Source organism: Oncorhynchus keta, chromosome 30 (assembly GCF_023373465.1).
Source record: "Oncorhynchus keta strain PuntledgeMale-10-30-2019 chromosome 30, Oket_V2, whole genome shotgun sequence".
Taxonomy (NCBI): Eukaryota; Metazoa; Chordata; class Actinopteri; order Salmoniformes; family Salmonidae; genus Oncorhynchus; species Oncorhynchus keta.
In genome coordinates this window covers 19,430,920-19,452,576 of record NC_068450.1, presented here as the reverse complement: position 1 = coordinate 19,452,576, position 21,657 = coordinate 19,430,920, and the positions used below count along the sequence as shown (strand labels likewise).

The 21,657-nt window shown below is 43.9% G+C and overlaps 1 protein-coding gene across 1 annotated transcript in view; it reads right to left on the bottom strand.

Annotated features, from left to right (window-relative positions):
* Positions 1-3,264: 3,264 nt before the first annotated feature.
* The window catches only part of LOC118363929 (coagulation factor VIII-like), a 34,381-nt gene continuing 15,988 nt past the window's right edge, over positions 3,265-21,657 (bottom strand). The window contains 12 exon segments of the mRNA XM_052486996.1: positions 3,265-3,941; positions 4,157-4,339; positions 9,947-10,095; positions 10,336-10,480; positions 10,718-10,879; positions 11,062-11,147; positions 11,536-11,607; positions 19,283-19,399; positions 19,593-19,775; positions 19,947-20,175; positions 20,358-20,588; positions 20,893-21,058. Of these exon segments, the coding sequence (XP_052342956.1) occupies positions 3,786-3,941; positions 4,157-4,339; positions 9,947-10,095; positions 10,336-10,480; positions 10,718-10,879; positions 11,062-11,147; positions 11,536-11,607; positions 19,283-19,399; positions 19,593-19,775; positions 19,947-20,175; positions 20,358-20,588; positions 20,893-21,058 (1,879 nt within the window). The 3' untranslated portion in view covers positions 3,265-3,785.

Here is a 21,657-nt window from a genome sequence, read left to right as displayed (position 1 = left end):
TATAGCTGTGCATTGACATGATTGGTTGACGGTAGGTGATGGTGTGAGGTCTTGTTTAAACACAAACTCACTTCCTTGACAACTTCTCAACTGCGCTCAGTGCGCTGATAAGCGAAGCGCAAGACGTTTGAATGGGCTGACTTCTGCAGAGGCCGCATCACCGTAATTACCAATCAAAAATGAGTTAGCGAGCATGAGCTGTTGAATGGACCAGAAAATAAGGTCTTAGAACTACCAGCAGTCAGGCATGTTGTACTACCCTGTTGCACCCCTCTCTGGTGGCTTACATTCAGGCTAAACAGGTCTGAGCCTGGCCTGGGATGGATAATTAGTTTGAGTGAATTAGTTTTAAGTACAGTGTTGGGGAGCAGGGGACTGTGTGGCTGGAGACGGGGGTTGTTGCCAAAATTTTGCACAGATGGTTTTCTGTTACTGTCTGCTTTCTCCTGTGTGTGAATGGGGAAGGGGCTATATAGATGGCTCTTGTAGGAAGGATAGGTTGCTTGGTTGGCCTGTAGGGACCGAACAGTAGCTAAGTGATGCACTTGCACATTGTCTCCAGAAGAGGGCGCCTTCTCCCCTTCAGAACACAGTGAGTCATACTGTAAAACTATTGAACACAACTAAACCCTATTGTTTCTAGGGACAACCTCGATATGACACTTCATATTCACTATGTAAAGGAGCACACAAAAATAAAATAAAACCCCACTATGCCATAGTACAGTATTACCACACACAGATCAACAGAATCATCTCAGATTGCATAACCATAAAGTTTTTACACATTGTGAAATCTACTTGTGAATTTGGCACATTTTATTTATAGGGGAATGATTGTTCTGTGGACAAGGGGCCTGAGGTTCCAGGAGGAAGAGAGGTAACAGAAATCATATGGGTGTTTCCATAGTAGGTGTGACTCATACCACCAGGGACTACTAACTGCTTCTCTGTTCTGAAACTTCTCTCACACCAATCTGACACTAGAAGTCCTAAGGCTCCTTTGATGGTGTCACATGATTTGTATTGTTGTTACAAACTAACTTACACACACAGAGAGGAGGGTTTGCCAAATATAAAACAGAGTCCAGTCATCATTGCTTACATGACTAAGTAAAGTAAGTTCTGCCTTGTCTGAAACAGAAAGACCCCAACATGCCCCTATGGGCCGGTCTCCTGTCCTCTTAGGGCCTCTATGTCCTGTTTCTGTAGCGTGAGGAAGCTTCATGTACAAGTACATCCCCTGGACAGGACGCTAGTATGATTAAGACCTATTAAGGTTTTATTGGAGTGAAAACCAGCTGAATATACATGTTTCTGTTCCTATGGTGATAGGGATTGTGTTCTGTTATTGTTTGGACAGGGATAAAGTGTGACATGCTACTTTCTGTCTGTCATCCCACTGGGCACAGACGTCAGTTCAACGTCTAGTTTGGATCTATATTTGGTTGAGTTGTCAACTAATGTGAATTCGACTTGAAATCAATCAAAATTGCAGACATGTCATTGGATTCAGGTAAAAAAATGGGTGAAAAAAATACATGCCCTTACGCTGATTTGTTTCGCTCTCAAATCCAATCAGATTTCCACATTGATTCAATGTCATCACAGATTTTTGGAGTTGAAATAACGTGGAAACAATTGATTCAACCAGTTTGTGCCTCGTGGGATGTTTTTGCCAACATTTGTCCAGCAGAGTTGTTTGTTTGTTCTCCTCATCCAAACCAAACAACATGACTTTGTGGTCAACTTCCTCAGTGAGGCGCTGAGATAACGAGAGGATTTATGTGCCCAGTGTCCACAAACACACTGCTGTCTTCCTCAGTGAGGCGCTGAGATAACGAGAGGATTTATGTGCCCAGTGTCCACAAACACACTGCTGTCTTCCTCTCACAAACACACTGCTGTCTTCCTCTCTCACAAACACACTGCTGTCTTCCTCTCTCACAAACACACTGCTGTCTTCCTCAGTGAGGCGCTGAGATAACGAGAGGATTTATGTGCCCAGTGTCCACAAACACACTGCTGTCTTCCTCAGTGAGGCGCTGAGATAACGAGAGGATTTATGTGCCCAGTGTCCACAAACACACTGCTGTCTTCCTCTCTCACAAACACACTGCTGTCTTCCTCTCTCACAAACACACTGCTGTCTTCCTCTCTCACAAACACACTGCTGTCTTCCTCTCTCACAAACACACTGCTCTCTGTACTCCCTCTCTTACACACACACTGCTCTCTGTACTCCCTCTCTTACACACACACTGCTCTCTGTACTCCCTCTCTCACAAACACACTGCTGTCTTCCTCTCTCACAAACACACTGCTCTCTGTACTCCCTCTCTTACACACACACTGCTCTCTGTACTCCCTCTCTTACACACACACTGCTCTCTGTACTCCCTCTCTTACACACACACTGCTCTCTGTACTCCCTCTCTCTTACACACACACTGCTCTCTGTACTCCCTCTCTTACACACACACTGCTCTCTGTACTCCCTCTCTTACACACACACTGCTCTCTGTACTCCCTTTCTCACAAACACACTGCTGTCTTCCTCTCTCACAAACACACTGCTCTCTGTACTCCCTCTCTTACACACACACTGCTCTCTTCCTCTCTCACACACACACTGCTCTCTGTACTCCCTCTCTTACACACACACTGCTCTCTTCCTCTCTCACACACACTGCTCTCTGTACTCCCTTTCTCACAAACACACTGCTGTCTTCCTCTCTCACAAACACACTGCTCTCTGTACTCCCTCTCTTACACACACACTGCTCTCTTCCTCTCTCACACACACACTGCTCACTGTACTCCCTTTCTCACACACACACTGCTCACTGTACTCCCTCTCTCACACATGCTGCTGTCTCTCATCCTCTCTCACACATGCTGCTGTCTTTCTCTCTCTGTGTCTGTTTTTATACCAAATCAATCACACTTGCCAATGGCTTGAGAGATTGTGAGAAGTGGATAAGACTAAATAACAGTCTGGAGAGACGGGAATGAGGCAAAGGAAGGCGAAACAACCCTCCCTAATCGTAGAGAAACACCGAGCCACTGCCAATGTCCCCCTGGGCTGGAGCAAAGGAACAAAACAAAAGCAAAGACAAAACTGCTTCCTGTCACGGAAGGGAGATGGTGAACAGGACATGATGAGAAAGCATGGGAGGACGTGTGTGTGTGTGTGTGTGTGTGTGTGTGTGTGTGTGTGTGTGCATGCAGGGAAGTGTCGCAACACTGACCTCTGAGACCAGGCTTGATATAATTCCAATTTTATTTAACAATATAAACTCTATCCCTCTCCCCTCAGTGCATATGATACATTGCATATACATACAGTACTGTACAGATTACTGTAGTCAGTAAACATCTAGACAGAAATAATTGTTATACTGTACTATTGACATGTATTGGATCACATCCGGAATGTCTGAAGTCATAGTGTTTGTAGTAGTATATATTGTACATGAGACAAACCGTCTGAGGCTCAGTCTTCATAAACTGACGTAATGTGTTATACTGTTGATAGTGGAGGGACCAGACCTAAGAGCTATTCTCAGTTGAAGCTCATCAATAGACACTTCCTACAACAGCATATCATTTATGACTCTGATCCGAGCTAAACAAACCTTTTAAACTTCACTCACTCTGTTCATCCATCAATGACATGACTATTTCATGATCATCACGTCACTGCTATGCTCATTAAATAGAAGAGACAAAGATGAGGTGGGCCTGAGTGTGGAGCTGCACAGTGGGGCCCCCTGCCCTGTCTCTCAGTGTCGCTGCTGGGTGTCACAGCCCATGAACTCCAGGCGCAGGGCTATGTCGTTGACCCAGCCTCTGGGGTTGATCCGTATGAAGCGGGCAAACAGAGGAGGATCAAAGAGGTTCAGCATCTCCTCATCTGGCTCACTGTTCCCCAAGAACATCTGGGAGGAAGGAGGAGGCAGAGTCAAACAGTGCTGGCTCACAAAACCCAGTTCGGAAACTCAAAAAGTTAAACATGTTACAGCGTTGTCACTGTTTGTGCTCTTTACAAAATCAGCTCTCGTAAATCTGCTTGGTTGCAGATCACATTTTCCCCTGCATGCTAAGGAAGGTGTGTGTACTGAAATGTAGCCTGTGATAAATCTGTGTGTGATACCTTCTCTCTTTGTGTTCCCTCGTCAACCACGTTGGACCAGGAGTGGCCGTTGTCGCTAATGGTTACAGAGAACTCTGTCACCATCATCTGAGTCAGAATAGACCACGCCCCCTGAGTGACGACCCCTGTGATGCGTTTCATAACCAGGAAGTCCACCTGCAGCCACTCATGGGGGTTATTGGCCTGGAGGAGGAGGGAGGAAGGGGGGGGTGGGTTATAGGAGGTGCAATACATTAATAGAAACCCTGTGCACAGCATTTTTTAAATGTATTTTTTATTTAACCTTTATTTAAGTAGTCAAGTCAGTTAAGAACAAATTCTTATTTACATTTTTTTTTAACCTTTATTTAACTAGGCAAGTCAGTTAAGAACAAATTCTTATTTTCAATGACGGCCTGGGAACAGTGGGTTAACTGCCTGTTCAGGGGCAGAACGACAGATCTGTACCTTGTCAGCTCGGGGGTTTGAACTTGCAACCTTCCGGTTACGAGTCCAACGCTCTAACCACTAGGCTACCCAATGACAGCCTACCCCAACCAAACCCTAGCGCCAGACGACGCTGGGCCAATTGTGCTCCCCTATGGGACTCCCAATCACGTCCGGTTGTGATACAGCCCAGGATACAACCAGGGTCTATAGTGACGCCTCTAGCACTGAGATGCAGTGCCTTAGACTGCTGCGCCTCTCGGGAGCCGTGCAGCTAGGTCCAGATGCTGGTTAACACTGTGCACAGCAGAGCAGCTAGGTCCAGATGCTGGTTAACACTGTGCACAGCAGAGCAGCTAGGTCCAGATGCTGGTTAACACTGTGCACAGCAGAGCAGCTAGGTCCAGATGATAGTTAACACTGTGCACAGCAGAGCAGCTAGGTCCAGATGCTAGTTAACACTGTGCACAGCAGAGCAGCTAGGTCCAGATGCTGGTTAACACTGTGCACAGCAGAGCAGCTAGGTCCAGATGTTGGTTAACACTGTGCACAGCAGAGCAGCTAGGTCCAGATGCTGGTTAACACTGTGCACAGCAGAGCAGCTAGGTCCAGATGCTGGTTAACACTGTGCACAGCAGAGCAGCTAGGTCCAGATGATAGTTAACACTGTGCACAGCAGAGCAGCTAGGTCCAGATGCTGGTTAACACTGTGCACAGCAGAGCAGCTAGGTCCAGATGCTGGTTAACACTGTGCACAGCAGAGCAGGTAGGTCCAGATGCTGGTTAACACTGTGCACAGCAGAGCAGCTAGGTCCAGATGATAGTTAACACTGTGCACAGCAGAGCAGCTAGGTCCAGATGCTGGTTAACACTGTGCACAGCAGAGCAGCTAGGTCCAGATGATAGTTAATACTGTGCACAGCAGAGCAGCTAGGTCCAGATGATAGTTAATACTGTGCACAGCAGAGCAGCTAGGTCCAGATGATAGTTAATACTGTGCACAGCAGAGCAGCTAGGTCCAGATGATAGTTAACACTGTGCACAGCAGAGCAGCTAGGTCCAGATGCTGGTTAACACTGTGCACAGCAGAGCAGCTAGGTCCAGATGGTGGTTAACACTGTGCACAGCAGAGTAGCTAGGTCCAGATGCTGGTTAACACTGTGCACAGCAGAGCAGCTAGGTCCAGATGATAGTTAACACTGTGCACAGCAGAGCAGCTAGGTCCAGATGCTGGTTAACACTGTGCACAGCAGAGCAGCTAGGTCCAGATGATAGTTAACACTGTGCACAGCAGAGCAGCTAGGTCCAGATGATAGTTAACACTGTGCACAGCAGAGCAGCTAGGTCCAGATGCTGGTTAACACTGTGCACAGCAGAGCAGCTAGGTCCAGATGCTGGTTAACACTGTGCACAGCAGAGCAGCTAGGTCCAGATGATAGTTAACACTGTGCACAGCAGAGCAGGTAGGTCCAGATGCTGGTTAACACTGTGCACAGCAGAGCAGCTAGGTCCAGATGCTGGTTAACACTGTGCACAGCAGAGCAGCTAGGTCCAGATGCTGGTTAACACTGTGCACAGCAGAGCAGCTAGGTCCAGATGATAGTTAACACTGTGCACAGCAGAGCAGGTAGGTCCAGATGCTGGTTAACACTGTGCACAGCAGAGCAGCTAGGTCCAGATGATAGTTAACACTGTGCACAGCAGAGCAGCTAGGTCCAGATGCTGGTTAACACTGTGCACAGCAGAGCAGCTAGGTCCAGATGCTAGTTAACACTGTGCACAGCAGAGCAGCTAGGTCCAGATGCTGGTTAACACTGTGCACAGCAGAGCAGCTAGGTCCAGATGATAGTTAACACTGTGCACAGCAGAGCAGCTAGGTCCAGATGCTGGTTAACACTGTGCACAGCAGAGCAGCTAGGTCCAGATGGTGGTTAACACTGTGCACAGCAGAGCAGCAAGGTCCAGATGCTGGTTAACACCATGCACAGCAGAGCAGCTAGGTCCAGATGCTAGTTAACACCATGCACAGCAGTGCAGCTAGGTCCAGATGCTGGTTAACACTGTGCACAGCAGAGCAGGTAGGTCCAGATGCTGGTTAACACTGTGCACAGCAGAGCAGCTAGGTCCAGATGCTGGTTAACACTGTGCACAGCAGAGCAGCTAGGTCCAGATGCTGGTTAACACTGTGCACAGCAGAGCAGCTAGGTCCAGATGCTAGTTAACACTGTGCACAGCAGAGCAGCTAGGTCCAGATGCTGGTTAACACTGTGCACAGCAGAGCAGCTAGGTCCAGATGATAGTTAACACTGTGCACAGCAGAGCAGCTAGGTCCAGATGCTGGTTAACACTGTGCACAGCTGAGCAGCTAGGTCCAGATGGTGGTTAACACTGTGCACCGCAGAGCAGCAAGGTCCAGATGCTGGTTAACACCATGCACAACAGAGCAGCTAGGTCCAGATGCTAGTTAACACCATGCACAGCAGTGCAGCTAGGTCCAGATGCTAGTTAACACCATGCACAGCAGTGCAGCTAGCAGTCAACCCAAAAAGGTCTGTGATGTTGATGGTATTCTAAATAAAATAATAAAATATACAGATCACAAATTCCAATTGGCTATTGTCACAACTTCTACCGAGGTCGGTTCCTCTCCTTATTCAGGTGGTGTTCGGCGGTCGACGTCACCGGTCTTCTAGCCATCGCCAATCCATGTTTCATGTTCCATTTGTTTTGTCTTGTTTTCACACTGACCTGGTTTCAATTCCCTAATTACATGTTGTATATGTTCCCTCTGTTTCCCCCATGTCTTTGTTGGGAATTGTTCATTGTAAGTACGTGTGCCTTGTGTGACTGGTGCGGGGCGGGTTTTGTGCCCATGTGTGTTTTGTTATTTTTGTAAGCTGGGAGTTATGTGCATTAAACAGTTCTGGCCATTTACCAAGTTCTGCTCTCCTGTGTTTGACTTCCATGCTACCAGTTACACACCCCTTGACAGCTATACTTAAACTCTGTAACATCATCCTCAGCTCAGGCATCTTCCCCAATATTTGGAACCAAGGACCCAATCTATAAAAGTGGAGACAAATTTGACCCTAATAATTACAGTGGAATCTGCATCAAAACCAATCTCTGAAAAATCCTCTGCATTATCATTAATGGCAGACTCTAATTTCCTCAGTGAAAACAATGTACTGAGCAAATGTTAAAATGGCTGCAGTCTGCAGCTCCCGGCCTCACTGTACTGGACTCAGAAGTCAAATGTCTACTGTTTGCTAATGATCTGGTGCTTCTGTCCCCAACCAAGGAGAGCCTACAGCAACACCTAGATCTTCTGCACAGATTCTGTCAGACCTGGGCCCTGACAGTAAATCTCAGTAAGACAAAAATAATGCTGTTCCAAAATAGGTCCAGTTCCCAGGACAACAAATACAAATTCAATCTACACACTGGTGACCTAGAGCACACAAATATTTACACCTACCTCGGCCTAAACATCAACACCACAGGTAACTTCCACACGGCTGTGAACGATCTAAGAGACAAGGCAAGAAGGGCCTTCTACGCCATCAAAAGAAACATCAACATCAACATACCAATTAGGATCTGGCTAAAAATACTTGAATCAGTTATAGAACCCATTGCCCTCTATGGTTGTGAGGTCTGGGGTACACTCACCAACCAATAATTTAAAAAACATGATAAACACCCAATTGATACTCTGCATGCAGAATTCAGCAAAAATATACTTTGTGTAGAACGCAAACGCCGAAAAAATGCAGATCAGAATTAAGATTATACTACCTAGTTATGAACATCCAGAAAAGAGCTGTTAAATCCTTCAACCATCTAAAAGCAAGCGATGCCCACACATTCCACCACAAAGCCCTCACCTACAGAGAGAAGAGTCCTCTCACAAACACAGACCCCACAGAGCCTCAGGACAGCAACACAATTAGACACAACCAAATTATAAGAAAGCAGAAAGTGAACTATTTAACACACTGGAAAGAATCAACCCAAAAACAGAACCAATTAGAATGCTATCTGTCTCTAAACAGAGAGTACACAGTGGCAGAATACCTGAGTCTGTTATTAAATGTGTATGTTTATTGTTTTTCATTAAAACCTATAGATAATACTGTGACCATATGAACACATTTATTTTAGGCCATATAAATAACAGCTATGCATGATGTCATGAAAAGGATCAAACAGAAACCTTGTTTCACGTTGTTTCATAAAAGACTCATTCAGAAACAGGCTGTAGAGCTTCACAGTTTCCTTGACAAATAGGCCTACAAGGAAAGTCAATGTATCTCCACAACATTGAGTGCGTGAAGGGGTCTGTGTGCGGTGTAGTACCTTCCACAAACAGTTTCTCTACTAAAACAGAGAAACAGAGAAACTGAGAAACTGTGAACACTGCCCACAACATGTGGTTGAAACTGAGCTGCACTTCCTAACCTCCTGCCAAATGTCTGGCCACATTAGAGACACATATTTCCCACAGATCACACAGACTCCCATTTCTAATGGATAAAATACCACAGTGTGCCATTACAGCAGCAAGCTTTGTGACCTAATGCCATGTGAAAAGGGCAACCAGTGAAGAACAAACAACATTGTAAATACCACCAATATGTATCTGTTTATTTATCTTCCCATAGTATTCGTATATTTGCAAAGTGTAAAAAATTCAATAGGATATGGACTTTCCACTAGTATTTTGAATAAGGCAACATAGCTAATATAACTGATAATATCTGGTATATAACTGATCATATATAGTATATAACTGATCATATCTGCTATATAACTGATCATATCTGCTATATAACTGATCATATCTGGTATATAACTGATCATATCTGCTATATAACTGATCATATCTGGTATATAACTGATCATATCTGGTATATAACTGATCATATCTGCTATATAACTGATCATATCTGGTATATAACTGATCATATCTGGTATATAACTGATCATATCTGCTATATAACTGATCATATCTGGTATATAACTGATCATATCTGGTATATAACTGATAATATAATACTTGACATCTTTTTTAAACCTTTTTGAGTGCAATATTTACTGTTAAATTCTTCTCACTTTGTTTATTGTTTATTTCACTTGCTTTGGCAATGTAAACACGTTTCCCAATAAAGCCACTTTGAAATGAATTAGAGAGAGAGAGAGAGAGAGAGAGAGAGAGAGAGAGAGAGAGAGAGAGAGAGAGAGAGAGAGAGATCATGTTAAAATAGATGTGCCGGTAACAGAGGGAGGTAACGGTGTGTGTGGTTTGACTTTGTGTGTGTGTTTCTTGTGAGCTTCTGTGTTGTTGTATATGTGTGTGTGTACCTTGGGGCGCCATGCATTGGCGCTGCCATCCTGGCGGAGGCGTGCGAGGGCGGGGCCCCAGGAGAGCCTCCAAGTCTGCAGGAAGGAGGAGGCTCTGAAGCTGCTGTCTGGAACCAACCTCCTCTGGAGACCCAGGGGGAAGGAGCAGCCTGAGACGGACAGACAGACAGACATTTTTATTTCCCTTCTTCCTTCTCTCAGGGATTCTATTCACCAGCACCTGAGATCTGTCCGTCCCTGCACCTCCTCCCTTCCCCCGGCCCCTGACCCCGATCACGGACCTCTCAACCTCAGCTACAACATCTAATCACAACATACACCACCACTAAATGTGATCTGAGCTGTTACACATTGTTACAAAGGTGTTCCTAACTGCCACAGGGACTCACTGTTGACGTCACAGCCCAGCAGCTCCATGCGAAGAGCAGGGTTCCTCTGGATGGTGACAGGCTGCAGTCGGATGTAGCGCCCCAGGATGGGGGGAGACAGATGGTTCTCCTTCACCTTGGAGCCATCCAGATTACCGTTAAATATCTGAAATAAACAAAAGTTATATAATTAACAGTAAGTACAAGAGGTAGCATGGTAGTATTGCATAGAACTACCCTGAGATCTTTTAGGCATTGATGACATTTACAGTAACAAAAAGATAAATGCACCTGCTCTCTGACTGCTGCTTTTTAAGGTAAACAATTAAGCTTGTGCTTTGTGGGTACAGTACTAGCCAGTAGGTACTGGTACAGATGGTTAAGGTACATGTAAGGTACTGACGTAAGTTGGCGTGGTGCTGTTCCCCCTGTAGTTAGCCCAGGTCTCCTGGTCTAGGCTGTAGGAGAGGGTGAAGTACATGATGAAGTAGTCCTTCAGGCCCAGAGAGGCTCTTGCACCCTGGGTCTGGATCCCATGGATCAGTGTGGGTCTGTGGAGGTCCACCTGCATACAAGACACAACAGGAGAACAGGTTTGGGGCCAGTTCCATTTCAATTCAGTCAATTCAGGAAGTGAACTGAAATCCCAATTCCAAATTTTCTCATGAGTATAATTGGGCAGCTAAATCAGAGGGCCTTTCAATCTACAAGATCTTTCACAGGAGAACAGGAATTTTAGTGTTGAACCTGGATCCATGATTTCTGATCCGCGCCCATCCAGGCATTGACAGAACCAGATAGCTCCAACCTCGCCAGCCTGGCCTCCCAGTTACCTGGAAAACACATATATGCATTCAATCACACTGGCTAACTGTATGCAGGCCTAACACAGAGTAAAGTTTTCATAAACAGTAAGTAACTGATTCATAACTGCAATATTTCTCCATTCTAGAGGCTCACTTATGCGTTTACTGTGTACAAGCCTACTTTCTGACGTGAAATAACTTAATATTTAATAATAATAATTTATTGGATTGACATAACGCTTTTCCATAGTAAGGTGGGAAACTCACCTGTTGTACCACCAATGTGAAACACCCTAAGGTAATGCATGGCAAACTTTTTTCTGTCAAAACGCTCACAACACATCAGCTATAATGATTGAGAGGTGTGTAGTTACATTCTTGTGGTTACATTGTTGCATTGCTGAAGCGTGCTTACCTATGTGGTCTGATGCAGTGATCTGGGAATCGTCTATTCTTCCTGACCTCAACCCCAGAGGCTGGATGCATCCTGCCAGGCAATCACAGGAAATTACATTCTATTATTTACATTGTCCACATTTCACAAAAGAATAAATCAAATCAAATCAAATGTATTTATATAGCCCTTCGTACATCAGCTGATATCTCAAAGTGCTGTAAAAGCACGGTGGCTAGGAATAGCCAACAATGTCATTCTAAGACATTTCAAAGAACACATTTCACACTTCTGTCTTAGTCTACTGAGTAAGGCTCTTGTGAGGTAACTATGTGTGGTATCTACATATGTTGGGAGATGTGGTATCTACATCAGTTGGGAGATGTGGTATCTACATATGTTGGGAGATGTGGTATCTACATCAGTTGGGAGATGTGGTATCTACATAAGTTGGGAGATGTGGTATCTACATAAGTTGGGAGATGTGGTATCTACATAAGTTGGGAGATGTGGTATCTACATAAGTTGGGAGATGTGGTATCTACATAAGTTGGGAGATGTGGTATCTACATCAGTTGGGAGATGTGGTATCTACATAAGTTGGGAGATGTGGTATCTACATAAGTTGGGAGATGTGGTATCTACATAAGTTGGGAGATGTGGTACCTACATAAGTTGGGAGTTGTGGTATCTACATAAGTTGGGAGATGTGGTATCTACATAAGTTGGGAGATGTGGTATCTACATAAGTTGGGAGATGTGGTACCTACATAAGTTGGGAGTTGTGGTATCTACATAAGTTGGGAGATGTGGTATCTACATAAGTTGGGAGATGTGGTATCTACATAAGTTGGGAGTTGTGGTATCTACATAAGTTGGGAGATGTGGTATCTACATAAGTTGGGAGATGTGGTATCTACATAAGTTGGGAGATGTGGTATCTACATAAGTTGGGAGATGTGGTATCTACATAAGTTGGGAGATGTGGTATCTACATAAGTTGGGAGATGTGGTATCTACATAAGTTGGGAGATGTGGTACCTACATATGTTGGGAGATGTGGTATCTACATAAGTTGGGAGATGTGGTATCTACATAAGTTGGGAGATGTGGTATCTACATAAGTTGGGAGATGTGGTATCTACATAAGTTGGGAGATGTGGTATCTACATAAGTTGGGAGTTGTGGTATCTACATAAGTTGGGAGATGTGGTATCTACATAAGTTGGGAGATGTGGTATCTACATAAGTTGGGAGATGTGGTATCTACATAAGTTGGGAGATGTGGTATCTACATAAGTTGGGAGATGTGGTATCTACATAAGTTGGGAGATGTGGTATCTACATATGTTGGGAGATGTGGTATCTACATAAGTTGGGAGATGTGGTATCTACATAAGTTGGGAGATGTGGTATCTACATAAGTTGGGAGTTGGGAGATGTGGTATCTACATAAGTTGGGAGTTGTGGTATCTACATAAGTTGGGAGTTGTGGTATCTACATAAGTTGGGAGATGTGGTATCTACATAAGTTGGGAGATGTGGTATCTACATAAGTTGGGAGATGTGGTATCTACATATGTTGGGAGTTGTGGTATCTACATAAGTTGGGAGATGTGGTATCTACATAAGTTGGGAGTTGTGGTACCTACATAAGTTGGGAGATGTGGTATCTACATAAGTTGGGAGATGTGGTATCTACATAAGTTGGGAGATGTGGTATCTACATAAGTTGGGAGATGTGGTATCTACATAAGTTGGGAGTTGTGGTATCTACATAAGTTGGGAGATGTGGTATCTACATAAGTTGGGAGATGTGGTATCTACATAAGTTGGGAGATGTGGTATCTACATAAGTTGGGAGATGTGGTATCTACATAAGTTGGGAGATGTGGTATCTACATAAGTTGGGAGATGTGGTATCTACATAAGTTGGGAGATGTGGTATCTACATAAGTTGGGAGTTGTGGTATCTACATAAGTTGGGAGATGTGGTATCTACATAAGTTGGGAGTTGTGGTATCTACATAAGTTGGGAGTTGTGGTATCTACATAAGTTGGGAGATGTGGTATCTACATAAGTTGGGAGATGTGGTATCTACATAAGTTGGGAGATGTGGTATCTACATAAGTTGGGAGTTGTGGTATCTGGTTGGGAGATGTGGTATCTACATAAGTTGGGAGATGTGGTATCTACATAAGTTGGGAGTTGTGGTATCTACATAAGTTGGGAGATGTGGTATCTACATAAGTTGGGAGTTGTGGTATCTACATAAGTTGGGAGTTGTGGTATCTACATAAGTTGGGAGTTGTGGTACCTACATAAGTTGGGAGTTGTGGTATCTACATAAGTTGTGGTATCTACATGTTGGGAGTGGTATCTACATAAGTTGGGAGATGTGGTATCTACATAAGTTGGGAGTTGTGGTATCTACATAAGTTGGGAGATGTGGTATCTACATAAGTTGGGAGTTGTGGTATCTACATAAGTTGGGAGATGTGGTATGGGAGATGTACATCAGTTGGGAGATGTGGTATCTACATAAGTTGGGAGATGTGGTACCTACATAAGTTGGGAGATGTGGTATCTACATAAGTTGGGAGATGTGGTATCTACATAAGTTGGGAGATGTGGTATCTACATAAGTTGGGAGTTGTGGTATCTACATAAGTTGGGAGTTGTGGTATCTACATAAGTTGGGAGATGTGGTATCTACATAAGTTGGGAGTTGTGGTACCTACATAAGTTGGGACATACCTACATAAGTTGGGAGATGTGGTATCTACATAAGTTGGGAGTTGTGGTATCTACATAAGTTGGGAGTTGTGGTATCTACATAAGTTGGGAGATGTGGTATCTACATAAGTTGGGAGATGTGGTATCTACATAAGTTGGGAGATGTGGTATCTACATAAGTTGGGAGATGTGGTATCTACATAAGTTGGGAGATGTGGTATCTACATATGTTGGGAGATGTGGTATCTACATAAGTTGGGAGATGTGGTATCTACATAAGTTGGGAGATGTGGTATCTACATAAGTTGGGAGATGTGGTATCTACATAAGTTGGGAGATGTGGTATCTACATAAGTTGGGAGATGTGGTATCTACATAAGTTGGGAGTTGTGGTATCTACATAAGTTGGGAGATGTGGTATCTACATAAGTTGGGAGTTGTGGTATCTACATAAGTTGGGAGTTGTGGTACCTACATAAGTTGGGAGTTGTGGTACCTACATAAGTTGGGAGATGTGGTATCTACATCAGTTGTGAGTTGTGGTACCTACATAAGTTGGGAGATGTGGTATCTACATAAGTTGGGAGATGTGGTATCTACATAAGTTGGGAGATGTGGTATCTACATAAGTTGGGAGATGTGGTATCTACATAAGTTGGGAGATGTGGTATCTACATAAGTTGGGAGATGTGGTATCTACATAAGTTGTGAGTTGTGGTACCTACATAAGTTGGGAGATGTGGTATCTACATAAGTTGGGAGAGATGTGGTATCTACATAAGTTGGGAGATGGGAGTTGGGAGATGTGGTATCTACATAAGTTGGGAGATGTGGTATCTACATAAGTTGGGAGATGTGGTACCTACATAAGTTGGGAGATGTGGTATCTACATAAGTTGGGAGATGTGGTATCTACAGTTGGGAGATGTGGTATCTACATATGTTGGGAGATGTGGTATCTACATAAGTTGGGAGTTGTGGTACCTACATATGTTGGGAGATGTGGTATCTACATAAGTTGGGAGATGTGGTATCTACATAAGTTGGGAGATGTGGTATCTACATCAGTTGGGAGATGTGGTATCTACATAAGTTGGGAGATGTGGTATCTACATAAGTTGGGAGATGTGGTATCTACATAAGTTGGGAGATGTGGTATCTACATAAGTTGGGAGATGTGGTATCTACATAAGTTGGGAGATGTGGTATCTACATAAGTTGGGAGTTGTGGTATCTACATAAATTGGGAGTTGTGGTATCTACATAAGTTGGGAGATGTGGTATCTACATAAGTTGGGAGATGTGGTATCTACATAAGTTGGGAGTTGTGGTATCTACATAAGTTGGGAGTTGTGGTACCTACATAAGTTGGGAGATGTGGTATCTACATAAGTTGGGAGATGTGGTACCTACATAAGTTGGGAGATGTGGTATCTACATAAGTTGGGAGATGTGGTATCTCTACATCCATAAGTTGGGAGATGTGGTATCTACATAAGTTGGGAGATGTGGTACCTACATAAGTTGGGAGATGTGGTATCTACATAAGTTGGGAGATGTGGTATCTACATAAGTTGGGAGATGTGGTATCTACATAAGTTGGGAGATGTGGTATCTACATAAGTTGGGAGATGTGGTATCTACATAAGTTGGGAGATGTGGTATCTACATAAGTTGGGAGTTGTGGTATCTACATAAGTTGGGAGATGTGGTATCTACATAAGTTGGGAGTTGTGGGGAGATGTGGTATCTACATATGTTGGGAGATGTGGTATCTACATAAGTTGGGAGATGTGGTATCTACATAAGTTGGGAGATGTGGTATCTACATAAGTTGGGAGATGTGGTATCTACATAAGTTGGGAGATGTGGTATCTACATAAGTTGGGAGTTGTGGTATCTACATAGTTGGGAGTTGGGTACCTACATAGTTGGGAGATGTGGTATCTACATAAGTTGGGAGATGTGGTATCTACATAAGTTGGGAGATGTGGTATCTACATCAGTTGGGAGATGTGGTATCTACATAAGTTGGGAGATGTGGTATCTACATAAGTTGGGAGATGTGGTATCTACATAAGTTGGGAGATGTGGTATCTACATAAGTTGGGAGATGTGGTATCTACATAAGTTGGGAGATGTGGTATCTACATAAGTTGGGAGTTGTGGTACCTACATAAATTGGGAGTTGTGGTATCTACATAAGTTGGGAGATGTGGTATCTACATAAGTTGGGAGTTGTGGTATCTACATAAGTTGGGAGTTGTGGTACCTACATAAGTTGGGAGTTGTGGTACCTACATAAGTTGGGAGATGTGGTATCTACATCAGTTGTGAGTTGTGGTACCTACATATGTTGGGAGATGTGGTATCTACATAAGTTGGGAGATGTGGTATCTACATAAGTTGGGAGATGTGGTATCTACATAAGTTGGGAGATGTGGTATCTACATAAGTTGGGAGATGTGGTATCTACATAAGTTGGGAGATGTGGTATCTACATAAGTTGGGAGATGTGGTATCTACATAAGTTGGGAGATGTGGTATCTACATAAGTTGGGAGATGTGGTATCTACATAAGTTGGGAGATGTGGTATCTACATAAGTTGGGAGATGTGGTATCTACATAAGTTGGGAGATGTGGTATCTACATAAGTTGGGAGATGTGGTATCTACATAAGTTGGGAGATGTGGTATCTACATAAGTTGGGAGTTGTGGTACCTACATAAGTTGGGAGATGTGGTACCTACATAAGTTGGGAGTTGTGGTATCTACATAAGTTGGGAGATGTGGTATCTACATAAGTTGGGAGTTGTGGTATCTACATAAGTTGGGAGATGTGGTATCTACATAAGTTGGGAGATGTGGTATCTACATAAGTTGGGAGATGTGGTATCTACATAAGTTGGGAGATGTGGTATCTACATAAGTTGGGAGATGTGGTATCTACATAAGTTGGGAGTTGTGGTACCTACATAAGTTGGGAGTTGTGGTATCTACATAAGTTGGGAGTTGTGGTATCTACATAAGTTGGGAGTTGTGGTATCTACATAAGTTGGGAGTTGTGGTACCTACATAAGTTGGGAGATGTGGTATCTACATAAGTTGGGAGATGTGGTATCTACATAAGTTGGGAGATGTGGTATCTACATAAGTTGGGAGTTGTGGTACCTACATAAGTTGGGAGTTGTGGTACCTACATAAGTTGGGAGTTGTGGTACCTACATAAGTTGGGAGATGTGGTATCTACATAAGTTGGGAGTTGTGGTATCTACATAAGTTGGGAGTTGTGGTACCTACATAAGTTGGGAGTTGTGGTATCTACATAAGTTGGGAGATGTGGTATCTACATAAGTTGGGAGATGTGGTATCTACATAAGTTGGGAGTTATGGTACCTACATAAGTTGGGAGATGTGGTATCTACATAAGTTGGGAGATGTGGTATCTACATAAGTTGTGAGTTGTGGTACCTCCATAAATTGGGAGTTGTGGTACCTACATAAGTTGGGAGATGTGGTATCTACATAAGTTGGGAGTTGTGGTATCTACATAAGTTGGGAGTTGTGGTACCTACATAAGTTGGGAGTTGTGGTATCTACATAAGTTGGGAGATGTGGTATCTACATAAGTTGGGAGATGTGGTATCTACATAAGTTGGGAGTTGTGGTACCTACATAAGTTGGGAGATGTGGTATCTACATAAGTTGGGAGATGTGGTACCTACATAAGTTGGGAGATGTGGTATCTACATAAGTTGGGAGATGTGGTATCTACATAAGTTGGGAGATGTGGTATCTACATAAGTTGGGAGATGTGGTACCTACATAAGTTGGGAGTTGTGGTATCTACATAAGTTGGGAGATGTGGTATCTACATAAGTTGGGAGATGTGGTACCTACATATGTTGGGAGATGTGGTATCTACATCAGTTGGGAGATGTGGTATCTACATAAGTTGGGAGATGTGGTATCTACATAAGTTGGGAGTTGTGGTATCTACATAAGTTGGGAGTTGTGGTATCTACATAAGTTGGGAGTTGTGGTACCTACATAAGTTGGGAGTTGTGGTATCTACATAAGTTGGGAGTTGTGGTATCTACATAAGTTGGGAGATGTGGTACCTACATAAGTTGGGAGATGTGGTATCTACATCAGTTGTGAGTTGTGGTACCTACATAAGTTGGGAGATGTGGTACCTACATAAGTTGGGAGATGTGGTATCTACATACGTTGGGAGATGTGGTACCTACATAAGTTGGGAGATGTGGTATCTACATAAGTTGGGAGATGTGGTATCTACATAAGTTGGGAGATGTGGTATCTACATAAGTTGGGAGATGTGGTACCTACATAAATTGGGAGTTGTGGTATCTACATAAGTTGGGAGATGTGGTATCTACATAAGTTGGGAGATGTGGTACCTACATATGTTGGGAGATGTGGTATCTACATAAGTTGGGAGATGTGGTATCTACATAAGTTGGGAGATGTGGTATCTACATCAGTTGGGAGATGATGTATCTACATATGTTGGGAGATGTGGTATCTACATAAGTTGGGAGATGTGGTATCTACATATGTTGGGAGATGTGGTATCTACATCAGTTGGGAGTTGTGGTATCTACATATGTTGGGAGATGTGGTATCTACATAAGTTGGGAGATGTGGTATCTACATAAGTTGGGAGATGTGGTATCTACATAAGTTGGGAGATGTGGTATCTACATAAGTTGGGAGATGTGGTATCTACATAAGTTGGGAGATGTGGTATCTACATAAGTTGGGAGATGTGGTATCTACATAAGTTGGGAGATGTGGTATCTACATAAGTTGGGAGATGTGGTATCTACATAAGTTGTGAGTTGTGGTACCTCCATAAATTGGGAGATGTGGTACTTACATAAGTTGGGAGATGTGGTATCTACATAAATTGGGATTTGTGGTTCCTACATGGGTTGTGAGGTGTGGTACCTACATAAGTTGGGATTTGTGGTTCCTACATGGGTTGTGAGGTGTGGTAGGCTACTTACGTGGGTTGTAGACCAGTAGTTTAGCCCTCATGCCGGCCAGCTGGTGCTCTCCTACTGTACACTCCACCATCCAGGTCCCCACCGTGGCCGGCCTCATCTCCACTGTTCCAAACACACCTGGAGAGGGGGGCAGAGACCAAGGTGGGACAGGTGACATTTTTGATTGACTATTATTTTATTGTGTGTGCGTGTGCGTGTGCGCGTGCGCGTGCGTGTGTGTGTGTGTGGTAACTGTGGTTGTGTGGTTGTGTGTGTGTGTGGTAACTGTGGTTGTGTGGTTGTGTGTGTGTTTCTTAGTGTGTGTGTTTACCAGGATAGAGGTTGTACACCCCCATGCGATGCTCCTGCTCCTTGTGAATGCTGAAGGGCAGACCGTGGAAGTGGGCGGTGTGATACTCCCCGTCGCCCCCGACGTTCAGCAGGTGCCACCTGACTTGCTGGTGCTGGGCTACAGTCAGACCAGGAAGTGTCTCTGCCACGTAGCCGTTTATGGCTAAGGTAACATGGAAAGATTTTCCAGATAAATTAATCTCAAACACAAACAATCGATCAGATATGAGTATGAACCTAAACAAACAGAGAAATTCACTAGAAATCAATTTTTATTAATTTATTATGAAACTATTATTGACATTAGGAGGGAGTCTGAATAACTCTACTGTACCTGCAAACTTGTTGCTGAGCTGAAACCAGGGGTCATCTTTCTGGGCCTGGCAGGGTGGGGTGCAGTACCGACGGATGTTCTCGTCCAGGTACCAGCTCTTGGTCTCGTCGAAGGTGTGGAAGAGGAGGGCATACTCCTGTAGGTTGGGCTGTAGGTTCAGTTGGGGGTGGAGGGTGCCTGGTTTACAGATTACTAAGGGGCCAATCAGACCAGAGTGGAGGTCCTTCTCCTGTTGCAGGGGTGAGAACAGAACACAAAGCCACACAGTCAAATACACCAGAACAATACGTGCATGCAGGGAAAAGCATGTCAAAACACTGGTAAGCTATCTAAGGAAAATAAAAGACACTTATGAGGCCTAACTACGAGCTAGCTTTGTAATATACAGTAAGTGTTGACAATGCCACCTGCCTTATTCTGTGTAGAGTAGTAGGCCCCGGCCTTACAGTCAAACTCTGCAGCGGTGGGCCCCTGCTTCCTGGTGATCCTCCAGGTGTAGACCCTGACCTCTCCAGGCTGGACCGCCTCCCCAGGGACCCCCGCCACCCCAGCCCCGGAGGACTGACCATCACCCTGGCTCTTATCATACACCCCATGAAGGTGCAGGGAGTACGGCCTGGAGGCCATGTTCTTGAAGGTGACCTGTCAAGATCAAGATCAGGATCAAGATCAAGATCAGGATCAAGATTAAAAACAGGATCAAGATTAAGATCAGGTGAATGTTTAACAGCAGAACACACAGAATCTGATAAGATGCCATGAAAATAATATAGCAGTGAATTCAGGGGGTAACACAACCGGGATTAAAACCAGGGTTCCTGCAACTGTCCAGAACCTTAGCCACTACACCAAGAACTCCGAAACACCCTGACCCTAGTAGTAGTTCAAATATGAATTGATTTGAAACATCTGTGAATTAACAAGATGATCATTGATCTCCACTCACGGTAAGGAGGTCGTTGACCTCAGCTTTAATGATAGGGCCCATGAGTCCCAGATGTTCCTGCAGCTCTCCTCTGGTGACGGGGATCTGGAAGTCTCTATCACTGTAGGCCCTGAACACCACCTTCTTATATTCCGCCAGGAACTTCCTCATTCCCCTACGCCTCTCTCTGGGGAGTGAACAGTTGAAAGTTGATTAGCTGATCAATACCCTGATAAAAGACAGCTTGCCGTTAATCAATACCCTGATAAAAGACAGCTTGCCGTTAATCAATACCCTGATAAAAGACAGCGTGCCGTTAATCAATACCCTGATAAAAGACAGCTTGCCGTTAATCAATACCCTGATAAAAGACAGTTTGCCGTTAATCAATACCCTGATAAAAGACAGCTTGCCGTTAATCAATACCCTGATAAAAGACAGCTTGCCGTTAATCAATACCCTGATAAAAGACAGCTTGCCGTTAATCAATACCCTGATAAAAGACAGTTTGCCGTTAATCAATACCCTGATAAAAGACAGCTTGCCGTTAATCAATACCCTGATAAAAGACAGCGTGCCGTTAATCAATACCCTGATAAAAGACAGCTTGCCGTTAATCAATACCCTGATAAAAGACAGTTTGCCGTTAATCAATACCCTGATAAAAGACAGCTTGCCGTTAATCAATACCCTGATAAAAGACAGTTTGCCGTTAATCAATACCCTGATAAAAGACAGCTTGCCGTTAATCAATACCCTGATAAAAGACAGCGTGCCGTTAATCAA